The following is a 25,023-nucleotide window of genomic DNA, read 5'->3' as shown; positions in this document are numbered from 1 at the left end:
CAAAAATAGTAAATTGTGCTACAACTAAGGAAACTGAAAAACTAAAAGAAACAATGGTGGGGGTCCAAGTGGAATTGGCGGGTGGCCACCAATATCCACCTGGATCATTCCTCCCCCCTTAGGAAGCAATGGTCCCCATTGTGTTGAGTTCCTCCATGAGATGAGGAAACTTCTGCTGAACTTGGTCCTTGGTGAGCCACTTGTCCTAGTGAAGGAGTTGGCCTGCTTTGACAACTCGATACAGTTGGATCTTCTGCTGGCGAGTGTGCTTGATATTCATTTCCATGATCCGATCATTTACAGCTTGTTCCATGCAATTTGGATTTAACTCTGTTGGTGTGAGTTGTTCTGTAATGTCAGAGTGTCTAGTAATGGTGGAAAGTATGGCCGAAGGCAGTCCACATTGAACACTGGGTGTAGGCCAAGGAATGGGGGAATGTTGAGCTCAAATGCATTGTCTCCCATAGCCTTGGTAATGGTGTAAGGACCATATCAGAGTGGTCTAAGTTTCCGATAGGCTCCAGTAAGGCGTTCCTTTTGCAAATGCAATCAGAATTTGTCGTCCACCTGAAACTTGTGTGGCACCTGATGTTGATCATGTCGCTACTTGTACTTAGAATTTGATTTCTCCAGAATGTCATGGACCTACTGGTGGATATGTTGGATGCGCTCAATGAAGCTGTTTTTCTTATCTGTTTCGGATTGGACATGAGCTGAATTTGCCTGAGTAGCTGCAAATGGCATGGCCACATCAATGGGACATAGTGGCTGGAATCCAAAGCCCACATGAAAAGGGCTATGGCGAGTCAAGCTGTGGAGAGCCTAGTTATAGCTATGCTAAACATAGGGGAGGCTCTCATCCCATGTGTGTGGATGCTTTGAGTTGTACATGCACAGAATGTGTACGATCATCTTGTTGACAACCTCGGTCTGGCCATCAGTTTGGGGATGGAAGGCTGTGGACTTAGTGAGTTTGGTGTCCAGCATCAACCAGAGACTGGACCAAAATGTACTGAGGGACCTGCTGTCCTGATCTAAGATGATATACTGTGGGATCCCAAAGTGTACCCACACTTGTTCAAAGAAGAGTTTAGTAGTGGCTTCTGTTGTGATATTCTTCTTGCAGGCTGCCATAATGGCCATCTTTGAGAACCTGTCGACGACCACAAAAACACAGTCATTTCCATGCTTAGTAGAAGGAACGCTCGACATGTAACCCATGCAGATGGATTTCCAAGGTTGAATAAGGGTAGGCAGCGGAGTACAGAGGCCTTGCTTCTTGATTTTCAGTTTGGAAATGGCGCAAGCAGTGCAGGATCTTATGTACTTTCCTACATCCTGTCAAAGATTCAGCCAATAGAAATACTTCTACAATACTGCCACCATTTTCTCGACCCCGAAATGCCCAGCAGCCCGACTGTAGTGTGCTTCCCAAATCATCTTGACACGCTCTCTTGAAGGAACACAAAGGTGACTCAGGTGGCATAACAGGGCATCCTGTAGGTGAAAATATGGAACATGTTGACCCTCCAAGAGCGTCTGGTATGTGTGGCCGAATTTTGGGTCGCTTTTGTAGATAAGTGGCCAATCAGAATTCTAATGCCCACAAGAGTTGGGCACGGTGGTTAACGCCATGATCAGTGGTCGACTGAGGCAATCTACAACATTGTTGGTTTTGCCCTTCTTATACTTGATATTCAAATTGAATTGTTGCAGGTATGTGGACCACTTTTGATGGCGATCATTCTGCAACTTCCCTTGCATCTGTATGAACTGCAAGGGTCGGTGGTCTGTGTGGATGACCGTTTCCTTCCCCAAAATGTAATGCTTCCATTGTCGGCAGGCCTACACAATGGAATACATCTCTTTTTCATAAGTGGGATACTTCCGGATTGTGTCTGAAAGTGTCTCACTGTGATATGCCACTAGATGCCCGTGTTGAGTAAGTACTACCCCAATAGCATAGTCAGAGGCCTCTGTCTCGATCTCAAATGGTTGTTGCAATTTTGGTAATACGAGCACTGGTGCCAAGCAGAGGTAATGTTTCAACTCTATGAATGCCTTTTGTTGAGATTCAGACCAAAAGAATTTTTATTTCGCTCCTCCCTTGGTGACTTGACTCAAGGGCCAAGTGATATGAGAAAATCCCAACACGAACCTGGGTAGAAGTTGGCAATGTTGAGATTGCAACAAGATGATGGAGCTTAGTGAAAAGAGTCGCCTCCACTAAGTGGGCCCGCAGGCAAATTATTGCGCAAGTTCTATTTTTGATCCCAGCAGGGATGATCACAGTGTGGGTGACCACAGTATGAGTGATCACAGTGTGGGTGACCACAGTGTGAGTGATCACAGTATGAGTGATCAAAGTCTATTTTTAGACTGGCTGTCAAAAATAGAAAAGTCAAATATTATTGTCTCATAATAATATTTGGACTATAAACTTGATCTTATTCTCTTGGAGCACTTCAGGATGAGCTACGGATGTGGTACATGCAGATCCCAGAGGGAAATACGTGATTACCTATGGGATGACTAATATTTGCATGCAGGACTTCAGTTAGAACTCAAGTGAGTTGAGTTTAGTGGACTGGAGGTGCAGTTGATGGAGTTGTATTCAGTTTAGCTTTGTTAAACTGGTTGTATTTAGTCTAATTGGAAAATAGACTAGAGATGAGTTGGGTGAATTAGTTATTAATTAATTCACAAGTTATTAACTCATAATGCAACTATAGAATACATCAGTTAACTCAGTTGCATGTCAGTGCATGTTCAGTTCAGCAGGGATAGGTGTTAGAGGATCAGATTGCTATCAGTTGTGACTATAGTTGTGCATGATGATTTACACAATCAGAGGGATTGAGTATGCCAGTGAATTGGCCAATATCAAGAATTGTAGCCTGTGCTCACGTCCAACACAGTGTGAGTGATTCTTTGCAGGTGAAATACGAGTTTGGTAAACCATTCTCATCAGTTCTTGAGCAGGTATTGAGCTGGAGAGGCAGGCAAGCAGTGGAATAGATTTGGAGATCAGATCTGAGCTGTATTGTGTGTAACAGGTGGAGCTGGTACTGGATTGCTTGTGATAAGCATTGTACTTTGTAATGTTACATGTTCTCAATCATTAATATACATATAGTGTGGGGTTTTTAGTGAGATGCTTTCCCTGGGTTACATACTGTGTTAATGTGTGAATGCTCTTGATGTTTTATTGTTATTGATGTTGCTATATTGATGATCAACGTAGAGGAGCTTATGTATTGTGTATGTATTCTGTAATAGTACATGATCAGGATAATCTCTGTTGAATATGTGTTAAATTATTCAAAATTTCTACATGGTATCAGAGCGAGCTAGATAATTGTAGAAAAAAATTCTACATGGTATCGGAGCTGTTGATCATCAAATCTACTATTCAGGAAGTGTTTACATTCTATTTCTTCAGGCAGAGTCTGTAATCGGGCCAGGTAGCCTCTGGATTCATCTTTCCTTTGGAAGGTGAGATATCCGGTGAATGCCCATACAGTCAATCTCTGTACGAGAAATATTGTGTTCTCACGAATTTGAGATCGGAAGCAGTTGAGTTTGAGCTGGTGGAAATAGAATTTGCAGCAGTGTTGTTGAAATGTCTTTCAACAGATTGCAAATGTTATTCCAAAGCAAGAGCAACCTGGCACTCAAGGATAAACTCAGAAACAATAAAGGTGAGAATGGATCTTCATCAAAGGTATCTGATGAAGAGAATTGTGCTTTGGCTGCCAAAGCAAAGAAAGGGAAGAGCAAGAAAGCTTCTCAGTCTGGTGCGAAAGGCAAGAAGCAGGATATGTCCAAGGTGAAGTGTTTTCACTGTCACCAGCACGGACACTATGCCACTAATTGTCCGCAGAAGAAGAAGAACAAGCAGGCTGCTGGATCTTCAGCAGGAGAGGCTCTAGCCTCACAGTTTGAGCTTGATTTTTCATTGATCACATGCTTGGTTTCAAGTGTGATGGGATCAGTGTGGTTCTTGGACAGTGGTGTGTCTTTTCACATGACGGGAGATAGAGATTTGTTCTCTGATCTGGAGGACAAAGATCTTGGAGTGCACATCGAGATGGGCGATGATGGTAGATACAGTGCGACCGGTATCGGTACCATTTCCATTGAGAGGGAGTATGGTAAACCCTTCGTATTGAAGGAAGTCATGCATGTTCCAGGATTGAAGAAGAATATTATCTCAGTGGCGATGTTAGAAGACAAGGGGTATGATGTTGTTTTCAGCGAGGGAAAGGCTTTCCTGCGCAGCAAGACAACTAGTGAGACCCGGAAGATAGGGGTTCGAGTGAGGAACCTTTATCAGTTGCATGTAGATGGATGCGCAACAATGGCGGGCAAGGCAGAAGGATTGGTGAGCCGGGATGATGGCGAGTTGTGGCACAGGAGATTGGGTCACCTTCACCATGGAGCCTTGAAGATTGTGGGTGCTACACGGGCAATGTTGCATGATCAGGGCCTACCCCTTCACTTGTGGGCGGAAGCATGCAATACAATAGTTTATGTGCATAACCATTGTCCTCATAGGATACTTGGCATGAGTACACCCGAGGAGGCTTATTCTGGTAAGAAGCCTGATCTTTCTCATTTGAGGATTTTTGGTGCTAACGTTTACATGCATGTGACGAAGGATGCCAGGAAGAAGTTGGAGCCGACCGCAGAGGTTGGGATATTTGTGGGGTACACTGATACGCCCCACAACTATCGTGTGTATTTTCCAGACAGTGGTAAAACTGTCGTGCGACGGGATATAAAATTTCAGGAGGAGAAAGCCATGAAGTGTTCGCTTGAGAGGGAGCTACACTTGCATGCAGATGAGGAGCTATTAGTTCCTAAGGATGAGCTTCAGGACTTGGATCAGCCGCAGGACGAGGTTCATGGAGTGGAAGAGACCACTCATACAGCGCCAACCATCAGAGGGCGAAAGCACTTGGCAAAAGCTGAGCGACTGGCTCAAGATGCAGAGAAAGTTGTAGGACCACCTACAGGCCAACGCAGGCAGAGACAGTCACCTGATCGGTACACTGGATACATGGCTCTTATGAGCAAGTGTGTTGTGGCTGAGCCATCCTCTGTCGAGGAAGTTGTGGAGGATCCCGCATGGGTAGACGCCATGGTGGAAGAGTATGATTCTATTGTCAAGAATAGTGCATGGGAGATTGTTCCTAGACCGGAAGGGAAATCAGTGGTGGGTTCGAGATGGATCTACAAAGTTAAGCAGGCAACTGACAGGAGTGTGGAGAAGTACAAGGCAAGATTTGTTGCCTGAGGCTTTTCACAAATAGAGGGGATTGATTATGAGGAGACCTTTGCACCTGTCACAAGGTATTCTTCCATATGGACGATTCTTGCTCTCTCAGCGCAGATGGGATGGCACATTCATCAGATGGATGTGAAGACTGCGTTCCTCAACGGAGTCATTGAGGAGGAGGTGTACATTGAGCAACCCAAAGGCTTTGAGGTCTTCAGCAGCGAGTCGCATCTGTGCAGGCTCAAGAGAGCGCTGTATGGGTTGAAGCAAGCACCACGTGCTTGGTACACACGGATAGACAACTATTTCACAGGACTTGGATTCTCCAAGAGCGAGGCGGATCCTAACCTATACCAGATTGTGGTGGAGGGTAAGTTGTTTATCATTGTACTGTATGTTGATGATTTGATTCTAACGGGTGATGAGTTGTTGATATTTTCATGCAAGAAGGATCTTGCTACAGGGTTTGAGATGAAGGATTTGGGCCTCCTTCACTATTTCCTAGGATTGGAAAATATGGCAGCGCAGTGGTGTACTGTTTGTTTCTTAGGGCAAGTATGCTCGGGAGATACTGGAGAAGTTCAACATGCATGGCTGCAAGCCCATTGATACTCCTCTTCCTGGAGGTTGGAGGAAGGAGGATGCCACTTCGGGAGAAGAAGTGGATGCCACTGTTTATCGACAGTTGGTGGGGTCGCCGATGTATTTGGTCAATACACGACCTGATATATGCTATGCAGTTAACCAGCTTTCACAAGCTATGGTTAAGCCTACCAAGCTCTTCTAGAAGGCGGGCAAACATGTATTGCGCTACTTGAGAGGCACATCAGGATATGGTTTATGGTACAGACAGGAGGATGAGGTGAAGCTATGTGGCTTCACGGATGCAGATTGGGTAGGGAGCCCAACGGACAGAAAGAGCACATCAGGAGGGGTCTCCAGTATTGGATCGACAACAGTTTCTTGGTACAGCAGGAAGCAGAGATCTGTGGCACTCAGTTCAGCGGAGGCCGAGTATATGGCAGCAAGTTTGGCTGCATACGAGGCTATATGGATGAGGAAGATCCTGGTTGGTTTGTTCGATTCTCATTTGGATCCTACTATGATTTACTGTGATAACTAGAGTTGCATTAAACTCTCGGAAAATCCTGTATTTCATGATAGATCTAAGCATATTGACATCAGGTACCATCATATCAGAGATTGTGTGCAGCGGAGGATCATGTTGCTTTCATACATTCCAATGAAGGATTAGGATGCTGATATTTTGACGAAGGCTCTCACCATGAGAAAATTCGAGTACCATTGAGGCAGGATAGGGGTTGCTGATAATCCATATCTTGTCGAGAGGGAGTGTTGAGATTGCAACAAGATGATGGAGCTTAGTGAAAAGAGCCGCCTTCACGAAGTGGGCCCGCAGGCAAATTATGGCGCAAGTTCTATTTTTTATCCCAGCAGGGATGATCACAGTGTGGGTGACCACAGTATGAGTGATCATAGTGTGGGTGACCACAGTGTGAGGGATCACAGTATGAGTGATCAAAGTCTATTTTTAGACTGGCTGTCAAAAATAGAAAAGTCAAATATTATTGTCTCATAATAATATTTGGACTATAAACTTGATCTTATTCTCTTGGAGCACTTTAGGATGAGCTACGGATGTGGTACATGCAGATCCCAGAGGGAAATACGTGGTCACCTATTGGATGACTAATATTTGCATGCAAGACTTCAGTTAGAACTCAAGTGAGTTGAGTTTAGTGGACTGGAGGTGCAGTTGATGGAGTTGTGTTCAGTTTAGCTTTGTTAAGCTGGTTGTATTTAGTGTAACTAGCAAATAGACTAGAGATGAGTAGGGTGAATTAGTTATTAATTAATTCACAAGTTATTAACTCATAATGCAACTATAGGATACATCAGTTAACTCAGTTGCATGTCAGTGCATGTTCATTTCAGCAGGGATAGGTGTTAGAGGATCAGATTGCTATCAGTTGTGACTATAGTTGTGCATGATGATTTGCACAATTAGAGGGATTGAGTATGTCAATGAATTGGCCAATATAAAGAATTGTAGCCTGTGCTCATGTCCAACACAGTGTGAGTGATTCTTTGCAGGTGAAATACGAGTTTGGTAAATCATTCTCATCAGTTCTTGAGCAGGTATTGAGCTGGAGAGGCAGGCAAGCAATGGAATAGATTTGGAGATCAGATCTGAGTTGTATTGTGTGTAACAGGTGGAGCTAGTATTGGATTGCTTGTGATAAGCATTGTACTTTGTAATGTTACATGTTATCAATCATTAATATACATATAGTGTGGGGTTTTTAGCGAGATGCTTTCCTCGGGTTACATATTGTGTTAATGTGTGAATGCTCTTGATGTTTTATTGTTATTGATGCTGCTATATTGATGATCAACGTAGAGGAGCTTATGTTTGTGTATGTATTCCACAATAGTACATGATCAGGATAATCTTTGTTGAATATGTGTTAAATTATTCAAAATTTCTATAGGCAAGACCCAGAAAGTTGCGGAGCTCTATCAGAGTGGTTGGAGACGGCCAATCCTGAATGACTTGGATCTTGGCTGGATCCACATGCACCCCCTGTTCATCAATAATGTATCCCAGATACTGAACTTGAGTTATGCCAAAAGTGCATTTCTCCAAATTGGCACATAACTTGTGTTGCCGTAGTGCTTTGAGAACCTGTCGGATGTGGTGGAGGTGCTCTTCCCAACTTTGGCTGAAGATCAGGATGTCATCCAAGTATACCACTACAAATGAGTTGATGAATGGTCACAAGGTGTCATCCATTAGCCTCATGAAGGTTGCAGGAGCATTCGTCAACCCAAAAGGCATAACCAACCATTTGAAAAGGCCCTCCTTGGCTTTGAAGGTAGTCTTCCACACATCAGAGGGTTCGATTGGTACCTGGTGATATCTTGACTTCAAATCGAACTTGCTGAAATATTTTTCCCCCTTCAGTTGGTCTAGAAGGTCATCAATCTGTGGGATCAGGTACCTATTCCAGACAATGACCTTGTTCAGCGCTCGATAGTCAATACATAGTCTCCAAGTCCCATCCTTCTTCTATACCAACACGATCAAGCTCCCACAGGGCGATGAACTTGGTCGGATGTGACATTTCTGCAACAACTCCTGAATCTGCCTCTTGATTTCATCGTTCTCCAGAACGGAGCACTGATAGATTGGTCCATTGGGCAGCAACGCACCTGGGGTCATATCGATGGAGTGCTTGACCTGACAGTGCAGAGGAACCCCTGCGGGGGAGGTGAAGATGTCCTCGTACTCCTCCACGACCTTGTCCATTTGTAGTTTTCGTGTGGAGGGGCCCTGTCTGGAGGTCGTGACCACCGTCTTCTTCTTTCCTTGAGGGTGTATCATCAGGAAAACAAATTTCCCGGTTTTGGAAATGAGCTTACTACATTGTTTTTCAGTAACCAAAGAGATGGTGGTAGGCGGTGCTACCTTTGGTATCCTGTACAACTTATTTCCCAAAGTAACAATACTAGCACGAGGCCTTGACTCATATACAACATGTCACTTCCACAAGTATGGTTGGCCTAATAATACATCACAAACATCAAGGGGAGCAACGTCACACAATACCTCATTTGTGAAGGGCTTGATGTGGTTGGAAGGCGACATTGTTCGCTCACGCGAAGATCTCGTCCTTGGTGAAGCCACCCGATTATGTACAGTTGTGGATGTGTTGTGGTTGGTAAGCCCAGCCGCTTCACGACCTCTATCGAAATGAGGTTCTTTTGGTTCCCACTGTCAACAATGAACTATAGTGGGGAACCCTTTACCCACATCTGGGAGTGGAAGAGGCACTCCTCCTTCTCTGGATCTTCGAGTTCCTCCCTCTGGATCTTCGTGGTGGAAATGGTGGCGTTGGGCTCCGCATCGATAATCTGCTTCCCTTTGTCATTCCCCTTATAGGGTCCTGACTCAGAGTCTAAACATGCATCTAATTCTAAATACTTTAGCTCGGCCACCAGTGACTGCTTGGCCTAACACTCACTTGTGTTGTGAGTGGAGCTCTTATGGAACTCACACCATTTTCCCATGTCCTTCTTTGGCTTCGCGGTGTTATTATTTGCTTGTGGCTTTGGCGGGTTGTCCCGGGCCACCCTACCTTGGCTTTGTCCTTTGTTCATCGGTTTGGGGGCGCCTTTCCCTTGCTTCAGATTTTTAGATTCAAAGTCTGTCTTCTTTTGTTTAAACTTATGCTCTATCTTGACAGCGTATCGGTACGCCATGCCAAGCGAGGAGATGTCCAGGAACTCCATCTCATCCTGATTGTACCTGTGTAGGAAACCGTCGTATTTGAGCACCAAATGCAGCTCAAAATCCTTGATACCCAACTTTGTGTGAATGGTATGAAAAATATTGATAAACTCTGGCACGTCTTGGTCCCTTCCCTGCCATAGTGTGGTCCACTTTATGTATTTATCCTCATAGCTTTTGACAGGATAGTACTGCTCCTTGATGGCATTTCGAAATGAATTCCAAGTGGGTGCAGCTGAAAAAAGTGAGGCTGTACTTTCATCCTTCTGCTCATAGTAGGTTTCCCACTAGTCCTTGACATGGGGGTTGGCTTTGAGAAGAGCGAAAGTAATCCCCCAGCCGGAAAAATCATGAACATAAAAATACCCTTCTAGCAGATTTAACCATTTATCTACAACGTTTGCATCTATCTGACCGTCAAATATTTGAATGTCAAAGTTAACTTGTACCTTAAAGGGTGTGGTTCTTCCAAAGTAGCTATTAGAAGTAGATGTGTCGCCCCTGGGTAGCCGCTGAAGGATCTGGGCAAAGTTGTCCATCATCGCATTCCTTTGTCACTCAAGGGCTTCTTTAGGAAAGATTTTGATAGGATCACCTACCCCCTCATCTTTCTTTTCATTCGCCATGGGAGGCCATCGGTATTTGCGAGGTTGGTCTTGCAAAGGTTCGACCAATTCAAGCCCTAACTCCTTATATCTCGACCTCATTAGGGACATGCAAAGAAAAACAGAGAAAGAGCATACCACTCTGATACTACTGATCCGGATTTAAACAGGAATGCAAAAAATTATAGAGATAACCATAAATACAGAGATATAACATAAATAATACTTCATTTCATTAATGTAAAATATTGAAATATGCTTACAAACAGAAATGGAAATAAACTAGCTCGGGCGATGGTAGCTTATCTCTGAGGAGAGATGTGGCGGCTACATGCCTATGAACTGTCTTACAATGAGGCTCGAAGGCCTATTTATTGTTGAGAAATAATGGAAAACCCTAAACATCCAAAACCCTAACCCTAGGAGATGAAGCGCCAAACTATGGGCCCCGTTTTGGGTAAATTGGTACATCAACTTCCCGGGGTTGTAACTTTGGCATACGATCTCTGTTTGATGCGCACAATAGCTCATTAGAAAAATATATTTGTGGAATACAACTTTCGGAAGAGCAACATCTGTCCATGGACCCATGTTGCTTCCAGTTTTCTCAAAAAATTTCGTTTAGGGCCTCAAAACGGCTCTGGAAGTTTAAGATCCGAAAAATTTCCAAAAATAGTAAATTGTGCTCCACTTGTGGGGGTCCAAGTGGAATTGGAGGGTGGCCACCAATATCCACCTAGATCAACCTACCTATGATTTTGAGCATGGTTTCGCACATGGTTTTGGGCATGATTGTTTTCTGTCCATGGCATTTTTGTAGATCCATTCAATGGAACTAAGATTATGTTCTAATCTAGGGTTAATGGATTGGGGCTTATGGATGCTTCGGCATGTATATATATGTATTGTAACATTGAAAGGAAATTGGAATATAATGAAAATTCAATTTGGTAGTCTTAGTTTTGGGATCCAGGGGAAAATCTTTGTGTATATATGTTTTATGTTTTATGCTCTCACCATTGTTTATTTTCTATTTTTAGAATTCATATATAGGTAATTTATGTATGGGGTTAAGACCAACACCAAAAAGACTGTTGAAAACAAAACATACTTCCCATGTAGCTTTATAACATAACTCGTTGCAGTATTTACAATGACCATTTGCTAAAACAAAACATCATGACAACACGAAAACATACCACATAGTGGAGCATTATAACACAACTCATTACAATATTTACAATAATCACATATACACATATACACATCTGCTAAACCAACAAATAAGAGAATATGATACTCATATGAATCAACAAGGGAATCTAAAGGCTCACACCTCCACCCTCAAAGTAGTACTAGGATTCACCTCCTTCCTAGGAAGTCTAGAATCTACTACCACAATAAAAGTTGCCTCCAATGTCTAGCACTGCAATCTCGCATCAGTTTTCCTCTTAGTGAACAATTATCGTCTCATTGTTCCATGACATACTCCCAATGTGCATCTGATTCCATCTAGAAATGCTCATTACCAAAACAAATCCATCCTCTGCCTTCCCTTCTCTACTACATAGTCCCTCGGGCAATCCGGTCAACCCTTCCGTGCAGTCACTCACCTTCCAAGTTCCATTGGCATCCCCTATCCTGGGCATTCCATCCCTTGGAAAGGCTTCCTCACATCAGAAGATACAAAACCCAAGGAATACACCTACCTCAAAACCATCATATCGGTCATAGCATGCTCATGGAAATCAATAGACACTATGGGGTACCAGTGTCCCACAATGGCCCTGTTCCTAAAGTATCTTACCAACATACTTTTGTCTGTTTCAATTCCTTTGCTACTGCTGTTAATTCTTGCAATCAAATTCAATCACCCAATCGAGCATTTCATGCATTCCTGTACCAAGCACATAACTTCCATTAGATTTAAAATAAATTGAAATAAATTCATATCATACCTCATTGGTAGCTCGTCAATAAGGCACATTTGCAATCATGTTTGCTTCATGTCACAACAAGTCAAACTAGCGTATTTGACCAAATCAACATGTATAAACATATCACATCATGTTAGCTAGAACATAACCATCAAAATCATAAATCACATGTAAAAATCATAAACCAAAATCATAAATCATATGCATAGTAAAACTGAAATACAATATCAACACTTATCCTTCATCGATCCTTACTTCTACCTTTGTTTTTTTTGTACACACACCGGCTTGATTGCCACACCCAGGAAACACTCGGGGCCTTCTCCACCACCAGGTGCACATATGCATAGTGTGCATCACACACATACAACCACACACACCATACACCACCATGAAACACATACACCCACACCTAGTGTATACAATACAATACATACACATACATCCAGTGCATAACACAATACATACACCTACACTTGGTATAAAACACAACACAATACATCTATACCCGATGTACAACACCACACAATACATGCACATACATAATACCACATGCCCTTAACACAACATGCATGACATGCACACAATACCACACGTGGACCAGTACCATATTTACAACATGTACATAGTACCACCTGTACACTGCACCACCTGCATAATGTGTGCACAACATCACATGTACACAGCACCACCTGCACAATGTGTACACAATGCCACATGTACACTACACCACTTGTACAACGTGTACACAATACCACATGTACATAGTACCACATGCATGAGATGCAAGCGACACCACATGTACACAGTGCCACATGCACGACATGTACACAGCACCACCTTCATACAACATCACTTGTAAAACATGTACACAACACCACTTGTACAATCATGCACACCACACCATATGTACATAGCACCACATGTACATAGCACATCATATCCAACATGTACATAGCATCATCTATACACATCGTCGCATATCCAACACACACAGAGCAGCACATGCATACAACATTGCATATCCATCATGCACACAGTACAATATGTACACAACACCGTATACCCAACATGTACACACACTACATATGCACAATACTGCATGTGCACAATCATCACAGATGAACCATGTACAACATATACAACATATGCACAACAATAATACCACACATCCGAAACCACACTGTCCTTACTAAGAAACCTTGCTTCTAGTGTCTTATTCATGCTTCTCCTAGCATGCCGCAGACCACACTACTTTCATTTCGCAGATGTATCCCTTGGTATAACTTGTCCATAACATAGACATAATATAATCACATAATATCAACTCATAACCACATGAAACTGACCTCATATATTTTTCATGACTACTCTTCCCAATTGATTCCTCGTAAGACCAAGAACCTCTTAATGTCATTTTCTTACATAAGAAATCATTCCTCCACAAAAATGATTCCTGATGTCCCTGTCAGATAGTGACATAGATACATGTACACATACATACATCATAAAATAATGATTTTGTCAGTCAAGGTCATACATACATACATATGTACATATAAACATTAACATAAAATAATCATGAATTATGATCACCCTGTCAGACATGAAATACATACACGCCTACATGTATACATATATAAACATCAACATAATCATGATCATAACAAAATTGCTAGATATTAAGGTCAAGGTTAAGAGAACTTCCTTTATTCATGCAACACATGTGCAATATTGGGAACAATAGTCCCAACATAGCCAAGGCATCTGGCACATTAGATCCATTTACTTTACCTTTTCTTCATTACCTTTCCCATGATTGTTTTGTCATCATCCATTTACCACAATGGACCCAACCAGTCCAACCGACTGTCATAGTGTTACCTTCTGATGTGCTTACTCATACACCGAGTTTCACCTGTGTCTTACATTTCTTGTTGGGTACCACACAACTCTCCTCGAGCTCCATTAACTTTCCTCTTTCCCAAGCAATTCCCAAGACACTCAAAACATAAAAGGCAAGACAAGAAACAACCAAGAAGTAAACCATGAAGCCAATAACGACACCACAACCCAAGTGGCATGGCCATGCATAAGACACAAAAAAAACCACAATCAAGCACAACAAAGCACCAAAAGACCAAAAGCACAAGGCTAGAAACAAACACTGACTCAATCCCATGGTTCCCAAGGAAACTCAACTAGAGCCTTCTTCAAGATTTCATGGAAATCTCTTCACCATGCAATCCCCTACATCATACTGCCATCTACACATAACTGTCAGTGCATAAATAAATATAACAATACACTGGTTACCTTACCTTGTCGTGCCAAGCACATTTCTTGTAACTGAACACATCCACGCCATCTCTCAAGGGACTCCAATTCCTTTGACAAATCTATCTGCAACTAGAGATTGGCTAATATACTTGTCAAGTACATGTTCATGACTGTAGCCAATATCCACATAATGTCAAACAACATCAAGGTTAAGAAGACTCCATGTTTGTAGGGCACTCATTCGTTTGGAATTAGGGTTTCCAAACACATCCAAAGGAATTCTTGTCCAATTCTTTTCTTTTAACCTTTTTACCTTGTTGCAATCAAGACTTACTATGTACTGTCACATCACCCAATTTTTAGTTATATAAACACATCAAATGTTACCATGTCACACCTATATCTAACATGTTACCCTGGAACTTCTCACACATGTCAACCACATGTTCCAAATATCAAGACAATCATATCTATCAATTTGAGATCAACCTTTACAAGACTAATAATCATGTCATAATTCATAGTTTACTCATAGTCCTTAGACACAATGCTACAATAGTCACCTACTATACTCAAGTACATATCAACTGTCTCAACACATATGTGTTAGTAAAACCATCTTAAAGCAAGATCATTTCTTCATACAACCCTATAGACTCATACATTAGGGGAATTTTGAGGTCTAAAATGGGCCTCCTAAAAAAGTGTACAACTAAAATAAACTTTATAAGAACCAATAGGATTCAAGATGATGATGTTAACCATGGGGGATGATTCACCATTTTTGGAGTAAAAAAAGTAAAAAAGTAAAAAATAATAAAACTATTTTTTCAACTCGTATTTTCAACTTATCTCCCTAAGGTCTTACTCAAATTTCAAGTAGGAGTACTCGTTGGATGCAAAATTTAATTCCTTATCCAAGGAGTACCCATGTTGCTTACTTTTGATGGACCCTTCTACATGCAAAATGAGAATTACATGAAACAATGTGATTGCAATCACGATTTTCATGTATTTCTCATTTTTCGTGTAGTAGGCTCTATCTAAAGTATGTAACATGGGTACTCTTTGGATGAGAAAACAAATTTTGCATACAATGAGTGTTTTTGCTTGAAATTTGAGCAAGCCCATAGGGAGATAAGTGGAAAATATGAGTTGAAAAAATAGTTTTTTCTTTTTTCCCTCTAAAATTTGATGATGCAATCTAATCTTATTTTATTATTTCCACTATTATTTTATAATTTCCTTAGGAGGCCCATTTTAGACCTCAAAATTATCCTAATATTCATATCATGCAATTAATCAAAGATTCAAGCAAGCTATGAACACACCATGTCAGAGAAATCAATTAAACGACATAATAGGCACCAAATACTCAAACACCAAATAGATGACATAATCAACAATGAAGCATCCAGTATACTACATAAGAAAACTCATTCCTTAGTGTATTTCAGGGGAGGTTATCTTATCTGCACAACCAATCTAGGTTAGCATGATGCAACTTCACAACATATCAACTAAACCATAAATCATGATATCCATAACAACAATTAACTAACATGTTCACATCATAAGCTCATAAGCATTTGTCGTTCATGCATAACAATCACATATGTATGATCAGTCTAGATTAGTACAACAACATATCAAAAATATGTTGGCTCATACCTGAATATTGCAACCATAACCATCTACACAGGTCAAACCAAGTTAACACAATACATATAACATCAAGATATTCAATGCAATGAACATAACCATCACACATAAGACCAATCCAAATTACAACGTCAATATCTTAATGAAATAACCCTAATAATAAAGTTACTAGCATATAACAACAATAAGCTATATATCGTGTTCATTAACAACATATAACCTAATCATCAAGCTAGTTATCTTATAACATACTCATCAACAATATATATCATAATCATCAAGTTATCTAACATAAACAACAAAAGCAATGCATACAACCACGAGTTACCATCATTCTTGACTATCTGACTCACGTGCATATAAATACATTGATCAACTAACATCTACCATTAATGTAACCATAGAATCAAAGGCATGTGCATAACCCTAATGTATATAAACCCAATTCATATAACAATCTTTAATCTACATACCCGCAGGCCAAACATACAATATCTGTATGATGATCTGCTCTTACCCCAAAGTCCAATGTTGTAACCTTATTATGATTATATGCATCTCCTACTCTATCTCAACTAACACATTAGCATCATAACAACCAATAACATCATGATGACCTAAATTTCATACCATGACTTCACAAGGCATGTTTGACCTACTATTCATGCATAACTATAAGCAAGACCACTCATGCATGACAATTGCATATAGACATATAACACTTGAGTACCAAACCATATACACATCATTCTAGCTAGAGTCCAGTCATCAATGCATGACCATATCAACCACACAAACCATGACCTCATGCATGAAAACAACAATCATATCACTTGCATTCGATAACATGTGAACACTAATGTGCATATCAATGCATAATTAACCATACACACATGAAGACATACTCCATGACAACTCCTTCAACCTTTGCATCGCGACATCACTACAACCATGATCAACACCATGAAAATGAAACAAGCACATGGACTACATGCATAAGGAACACATATGCAACCAACGTGAATGCATGATCAACACACAACCTAAGGAGAGCGCAACCACGCTCTGATACCATTCTATAACACCCTCCTACCACATCTACCCAAGCAACTAGACAACCAAGGTAAACATGCGATGAGAGGCCATTATGATATGATTCAACCTCCTAAGTCACATTAAGGAAGTGGAACCAACGAAAACACACCATACATACATTCAATATCATAAAAAAAAACCCTCAGAAGACAAGTCAGCCACTCAAACAACCTTTCCCTAGGTCCCAATTTTGTTGTAGGTCTCTTAGGCCATAGTCACTCTCATGCTATGGGAAAGAGAGAGACCAATAACCTAAACGATCTCTCACAGGCCTGCCTGCCAGCAACTGTGGACCAAAATTATCAGTGCTATGCCAACGACCCTGGGATTTGAGCCACTTTTTTAGGCCTAGAGCCCAAGTCACTGCCCAGAACTGAACCATCTCTTTAGATCAGTAAATTAACATGGAAATGAGAACATTAAAGCAAATACTTGTTCAAGACCTTAATTACGCCGTAAGGCATTTCCCTATGAAAACAACTCCCTAACTATCGCCGTGTCAATTAGTAAACCGTCGATTCTATATGTTAGACGATTAAAACGTTTTCAGCCTTTAGATGATGTTAGGTGGAAGTTATTATCTGATAACTGATCTCCAGAATCGAAAGGGTTCATATGTTTGACATGCCATCACAGCAACTCTGCAAATTTGCAAATTTACTCCTTCCATCGATTTTCCTCTTCGCGCAAAGGCACCTAAATCTGGAGCGCAAACCCAAATAGCACTGTCAGAAAAAAGGCCAGGGTCGGTTCACAGGTAGTTGTATAAACTCATTCAATTTTTCGCTATTGTAGACTTAACAATGAAGCTCTGAGATTCTTGAATTATGAGAGTTTACCATCTACCCCCAAGTCTAAAAGGGAGATCCTCTCTTCATCAAATTTGAAGGTTTTCACTTTCAATGAGCTCAGAAGTGCAACAAGAAATTTCCGTCCAGAAAGCCTTTTGGGTGAGGGTGGATTTGGGTCGGTGTTCAAGGGCTGGATTGGTGAGGAACATGTATGCCAGAATTACAGTTACCAGGTAGATTGCAAATCCCTCTAGCTCCATTTCTAGATTCAATACCTCTTATTTGCAGCCTTACTAGATTCATAATCATTACCTCTAACTTCCATTCTCGAGGTAGTTCTGACTACAAGAGGCCTCATGACCAAATCTCTATTACAAGGTCAGTCAGGCAGTGCAGATGCTAGAGCACCCAACTTATTGTCAACAGGAATATTATTACCAACTTCTTCTTGCTTTTGGGTGTTGGAGATCTACTAATTGACGACATTTTCGGTTAAAGCTTTCTCCCTAGGTACTCTGGACACTATTGCCCCTGACTTATTGTGACAAAACTAAAAACTTAGTGCTTTCTTATTTTGTGGTTATGTGATTCTAGTAAAGTACATTTTAAATTGATTCCAATTTTTAGGACAACCTTACAACATTGAAACTATGCACACCCCATAACAATACATTATTTTCAGTTGGTTTCTCACTTATTTTATCCATATCTCTCACTTATTTTATCCAGTTAGGTCTGGATGTCATTACTTTTGGATTAAATATGCTCTTTTTTGGACTGTTTTTTTCTTTTTAAGTTTTGGTACTAGTTGTCTGCTGCAGAATGATTCGGGTTCCTTTATGGCATCATGTTTCTATTTTTCTTACAGACCAATAAGATAGATATTGATGTCAAGTTTTCATTTTCAGGTGAGACTGTTTCTTACTGAAGATGCCCCATTGCAGTCTGGCCTAGCTAACCAAGACGATCTACAGGCAAAACAATCTCGGTTGTGGCATGCATATGGCTCTGGATTTGAAGGTAATCAGTTGCAGGGCATTGGAAACAATTATACAAAGTAGAATATACAGGAATATTCCATTGTACTTGTGACCACCTGGTGCTGCCCCCCAGGGTATACAAACATAATTTCTTGCTCTTATATGGGATTTGGAACTATCACTCATATGTTCTGTTATGCAACAATAAATGGTTAATCATATGTGTGGAATAAATTTTAAGACATTCAAAATGCATAAAGTAGATTAAAACAATGTCAATTATGAAGATTCCTAGATGTATATCAAGTACATTTTATACAGTCATGTGAATGTTTCTTCTTAATAAGGTCATTCGATTAGGATTGGTCTTCTCAAATATTTTCTTTCCATTAGAGATCTTATCACTAGCCTTTTTTTAAATGTTTGTGTAGTTTTTCATTAGTCCTTCATGATGAGTAGTTGTTGGGGATGCAAGTTTAGAAGTTAAAGTATAGTGTAGTTAAAGTATAGTGTGAACGAGAAGTCAGGTATTTGGAGGCCATATACCCACGCCCATCTTCTATTCCACCAAGGTAGCTGCATTTTTTGATGTTTTTAGTCCTTTTATGTTTTTGGGTTGGACAGCTATGAATGAAATGTTCTATGAGACTTGCAATGAATTACTTGCAGCCCCATAGAGCCACTGGAAGTTAAAGTACAGTGTGAACGAGAAGTCAGGAATTTGGAGGCCATATACCCACGCCCATCTTCTATTCCACCAAGGTAGCTGCATTTTTTGATGTTTTTAGGCCTTTTATGTTTTTGGGTTGGACAACTATGAATGAAATGTTCTATGAGACTTGCAATGAATTACTTGCAGCCCCATAGAGCCACTGGAGCCACAGAGGACGGATGTGATTCTGATACACCTACGATTCCATTGAATCCCATAGAAGAAGATGAAACTGGAGAGTTGAATGAAGTGCCTCCTTTGCAAGATTTTCAAGAGCTGGGTAGGTGATGCTAGTCATCTCACTTCTATTTGATTATTGCTCTAGGGATTATAGTTGTCGTAGATCTAATTCTTTCCTGAGATGATTAAGTTGTTATGAAAATGCTACCTTTTTCTAATTTAAATTCTTTATTTTACTTATAAAATCACAGGGTAGCTAAGGAAGAATTGATTGGCAACCTTAACAGGAATAGATTTATATGATTCTATCGGGATTATGCACAATATGAGAGCAATGCAACCAAATTCTACAGGAATATCATCCCAAGGTGGCGAATCTGTCTCTATGGTCCCTCCTATTGTTGATCAGCAAAAACAGGAGTCCTTATCCATATCTAAACCTACAGCAGAACCTGACATAACTGCAACTGCAATAGATGTTGTTGCTTTTGTTGCAATAGCAAAATCAAATGAAAAGGGAAACATGATTGATCATGATATGGTGCTAAAAATACTCAGGATTCCACAAATAATTGAAACATTGACACCTTTACACAGAAGAAATAATAATATTCAAATGGACTTGATGCCTAATTTGCAGGAAATTGACACTAAGCATGATGCACCTAAAAATCCTTGCAATGTTGCCGAAGATCAAAGCCCATTGATAATTTTCAGACAGGAATCTGTTGGCATGAATAATATTGGATGCATTTACACTTGGGGTATTACATTTTATTAAGTAGATGGCACTGGATGTTATCATTATGATCATGGAGTGTTTGATTACTTTTGGCTCTTTTGCTGGAAAAATTAATGTTATAGAACTCTCCATTTTTGTGTACATGATATTGCAAGTTTAGAAATGTTTCCATTTTAACCAGTGGGTCAAACTTAGAAAGGAAAAATCATGGCTACATTGGCAGGCTTGACATTATATGACTTGTAAAATTACATTTTGTGATTTGATTCTGCCATCAGTGAATGTGTTTAAAGTATTCGTAGACAAGAAATGTGTATTTAGTGAAAGTTAAGTGTTCTTGGACATGAATTGTGAATTTAGTCCAAGGGTTCATAAAATGCATGAGACTTTGTCTTCTTATTATCATCTCTGCTGAAAATATAAATGTCGATTTTTCACAGAGAGGTTTTGCCAATACTTTGTTTTGGAAGCCATCCAAGTCTCTGAATCTAAAATGCCCATTGTCACAGAGAGTTCTGCTCGTACTTTGTTTTTGAAGCCATCTATGTCGAAAAGGTATTTATCTTCAACTTGTCTCCCTGATAAATACACAAGGGTGAAATCATTAATGTCTACAAATATAATAATCTTTTTCATGCCAGAAGATAACAAAAGACTTTAAAGGGTTATCCACTGAAACTGTACAAGTCATCATCCTTTTCATACCTGAAGATATAAAACACTTTGAAGTGTTACCCACTGAAACTGTACAAGTCCTTTGCTTCCAGAGGGGTTCTGGCATTTTATTACTGGAAAATGATTTTTATACTTGATCCATGTTTGTTCATAAATTTAAACTAGTGAAATCACTATGGTATACCACTATAATGGTCACACATGGAAGTCTGAAAAACATGCAAAAATTACAAGATGTCTATATTTTTTGAAAAGTTGAATCTATTTGGTAGAATGGAAGAGAAAAGGGAAATATTGATGTTTATCAACTGACAAAAATTTCAGACTCCATGTGGGTATATGTATCTTAGAGATTCCTTTTACTATTTGAAATGAAATTTCAAAACAAAGAGCTTATAATCTATATAGACATTCAGGGTGAAAAGGACCTTTCTGATATATAGGAGAAGACCTCCTTAGTAGAGGGAGATTCGAGGTATCCCCAATTTTTATGCAAGGCATTTAGAACCAAACAAGTATGTCTAGGATGGCATACAGTCTGGACACTATTGGCCCTGACTTATTGTGACAAAACTAAAAACTTAGTGCTTTCTTATTTTGTGGTTATGCGATTCTAGTAAAGTACATTTTAGATTGATTCCAATTTTTAGGACAACCTTACGGCATTGAAACTATGCACACCCCATAACAATACACTATTTTCAGTTGGTTTCTCACTTATTTTAGCCATATCTCTCACTTATTTTATCCAGTTAGGTCTGGATGTCATTACTTTTGGATTAAATATGTTGTTTTTTGGACAGTTTTTTTCTTTTTTAAGTTTTCGTACTATTGTCTGCTGCAGAATGATTCAGGTTCCTTTATGGCATTAGCTCTCTATTTTTCTTACAGACCAATAAGATAGATATTGATGTCAAGTTTTCATTTTCAGGTGAGACTGTTTCTTGCTGAAGATGCCCCATTGCAGTCTGGCCTGGCTGACCAAGACCATCTACAGGCAAAACAATCTCGGTTGTGGCATGAATATGGCTCTGGATTTGAATGTAATCAGTTGCAGGGCGTTATAAACAATTATACAAAGCAGAATATACAAGAATATTCCATTGTCATCTCACTTCTATTTGATTATTGCTCTAGGGATTATAGTTGTTGTAGATCTAATTCTTGCCTAAGATGATTAAGCTGTTATAAAAATGCTGCCTTTTTCTGATTTAAATTCTTTATTTTATTATAAAATCACAGGGTAGCTAACGAAGAATTGATTGACAACCTTAACAGGAATAGATTTATATGATTCTATCGGGATTATGCACAATATAAGAGCAATGCAACCAAATTCTACAGGAATATCATCCCAAGGTGGTGACTCTGTCTCTATGGTCCCTCCTAGTGTTGATCAGAAAAATTAGCAGTGCTTATCCATATCTAAACCTGTAGCAGAACCTGACATAACTGCAGCTGCAGCAGATGCTGCTGCTTTTGTTGCAATAGCAAAATCAAATGAAAAGGGAAACATGATTGATCATGATATGGTGCTAAAAATACTCAGTAATCCACAAATAATTGAAACATTGACATCTTTACACAGAAGAAATAATAATATTCAAATGGACTTGATGCCTAATTTGCAGGGAATTGACAGTAAGCATCACGCACCTAAAAATCCTTGCAATGTTGCCCAAGATCAGAGCCCATTAATAATTTCCAGACAGGAATCTGCTGGCACGAATAATATTGGATGAATTTACACTTGGGGTATTACATTTTATTAAGTAGATGGCACTGGATGTTATCATTATGATCATGGAGTATTTGATTACTTTTGGGTCTTTTGCTGGAAAAATTAATGCTATAGAACTCTCCATTTTTGTGTACATGATATTGCAAGTTTAGAAATGTTTCCATTTTAACCAGTGGGTCAAACTTAGAAATGTAAAATCATGGCTAGATTGGCAGGCTTGACATTCTATGACTTGTAAAATTACATTTTGTGATTTGATTCTGCCATCAGTGAATGTGTTTAAAGTATTCGTAGACAAGAAATATGTATTTAGTGAAAGTTAAGTGTTATTGGACATGAATTGTGAATTTAGTCCAAGGGTTGATAAACTGCATGAGACTTTTTCTTCTTATTATCATCTCTGCTAAAAATATAAATGTCGATTTTTCACAGAGAGGTTTTGCCAATACTTTGTTTTGGAAGCCATCCATGTCTCTGAATCTGAAATGCCCATTGTCATAGAGAGTTCTGCGCGTACTTTCTTTTTGAACCAATCTATGTCGAAAAGGTATTTATCTTCAACTTGTCTTCGTTGATAAATACACACGGGTGAAATCATTAATGTCTACAAATATAATAATGTTTTTCATGCCAGAAGATAACAAAAGAATTTAAAGTGTTATCCACTGAAATTGTACAAGTCATCATCCTTTTCATACCTGAAGATATAAAACACTTTGAAGGGTTACCCACTGAAACTGTATAAGTCCTTTGCTTCTAGAGGGGTTCTGGCATTTTATTACTGGAAAATGATTTTTATACTTGATCCATGTTTGTTCATAAATGTAAACTTGTGAAATCACTATGGTATACCACTATAATGGTCACACATGGAAGTCTGAAAAACATGCAAAAATTACAAGATGTCTGTATTTTTTGAAAAGTTGAATCTATTTGGTAGAATGGAAAAGAAAAGGGAAATATTGATGTTTATCAACTGACAAAAATGTCAGACTCCATGTGGGTATATGTATCTTAGATATTCCTTTTACTATTCGAAATGCAATTTCAAAACAAAGAGCTTATAATCTATATAGACATTCAGGGTGAAAAGGACGTTTCTGATATATAGGAGAAGACCTCCTTAGTAGAGGGAGATTCGATGTATCCCCAATTTTTATGCAAGGCATTTAGAACCAAACAAGTATGTCTAGGATGGCATACAGTCTGGACACTATTGGCCCTAACTTATTGTGACAAAACTAAAAACTTAGTGCTTTCTTATTTTGTGGTTATGTGATTCTAGTAAAGTACATTTTAAATTGATTCCAATTTTTAGGACAACCTTACGGCATTGAAACTATGCACACCCCATAACAATACATTATTTTCAGTTGGTTTCTCACTTATTTTATCCCTATCTCTCACTTATTTTATCCAGTTAGGTCTGGATGTCATTACTTTTGGATTAAATATGTTGTTTTTTGGACTGCTTTTTTCTTTTTAAGTTTAGGTACTAGTTGTCTACTGCAGAATGATTCACATTCCTTTATGGTATCAGCTCTCTATTTTTCTTACAAACCAATAAGATAGATATTGATGTCAAGTTTTCATTTTCAGGTGAGACTGTTTCTTGTTGAAGATGCGCCATTGCAGTCTGACATGGCTGACCAAGACTATCTACAGGCAAAACAATCTCGGTTGTGGCATGAATATGGCTTTGGATTTGAATGTAATCAGTTGCAGGGTGTTAGAAACAATTATACAAAGAAGAATATACAGGAATATTCCATTGTACCTGTGACCACCTGGTGCTGCCCCCCCAGGGTATGCAAACATAATTTCTTTCTCTTATATGAGATCTGGAACTATCAGTCATATGTTCTGTTATGCAGCAATAAATGGTTAATCATATGTGTGGAATAAATTTTAAAACATTCAAAATGCATAAAGTAGATTAAAACAATGCCAATTATGAAGATTTTTGGATGTATATCAAGTACATTTTATACAGTCATGTGAATGTTTGTTCTTAATAAGGTCATTCGATT

General features: G+C 39.5%; 1 protein-coding gene across 1 annotated transcript in view; it reads left to right on the top strand.

The window, feature by feature from the left end:
- The window catches only part of LOC149219692 (zinc finger CCCH domain-containing protein 6-like), a 34,492-nt gene extending 11,291 nt beyond the window's left edge, over positions 1-23,201 (top strand). Inside the window, exons 2-5 of the mRNA XM_089386888.1 lie at positions 18,872-19,020; positions 19,613-19,705; positions 22,574-22,611; positions 22,693-23,201. Coding sequence (XP_089243014.1) covers positions 18,872-19,020; positions 19,613-19,705; positions 22,574-22,611; positions 22,693-22,994 — 582 coding nt within the window. The 3' untranslated portion in view covers positions 22,995-23,201. The remainder of the gene's footprint in view (positions 1-18,871; positions 19,021-19,612; positions 19,706-22,573; positions 22,612-22,692) is intronic.
- The last annotated feature ends 1,822 nt before the right edge of the window (positions 23,202-25,023 follow it).

The sequence above is a fragment of the Pinus tabuliformis genome, chromosome Q (assembly GCF_031772625.1).
Source record: "Pinus tabuliformis cultivar Carrire ecotype Pingquan chromosome Q, CPIR1, whole genome shotgun sequence".
NCBI lineage: Eukaryota > Viridiplantae > Streptophyta > Pinopsida > Pinales > Pinaceae > Pinus > Pinus tabuliformis.
The sequence above is the reverse complement of the archived record's forward strand: the minus strand, read 5'-3'. Positions and strand labels throughout refer to the sequence as shown.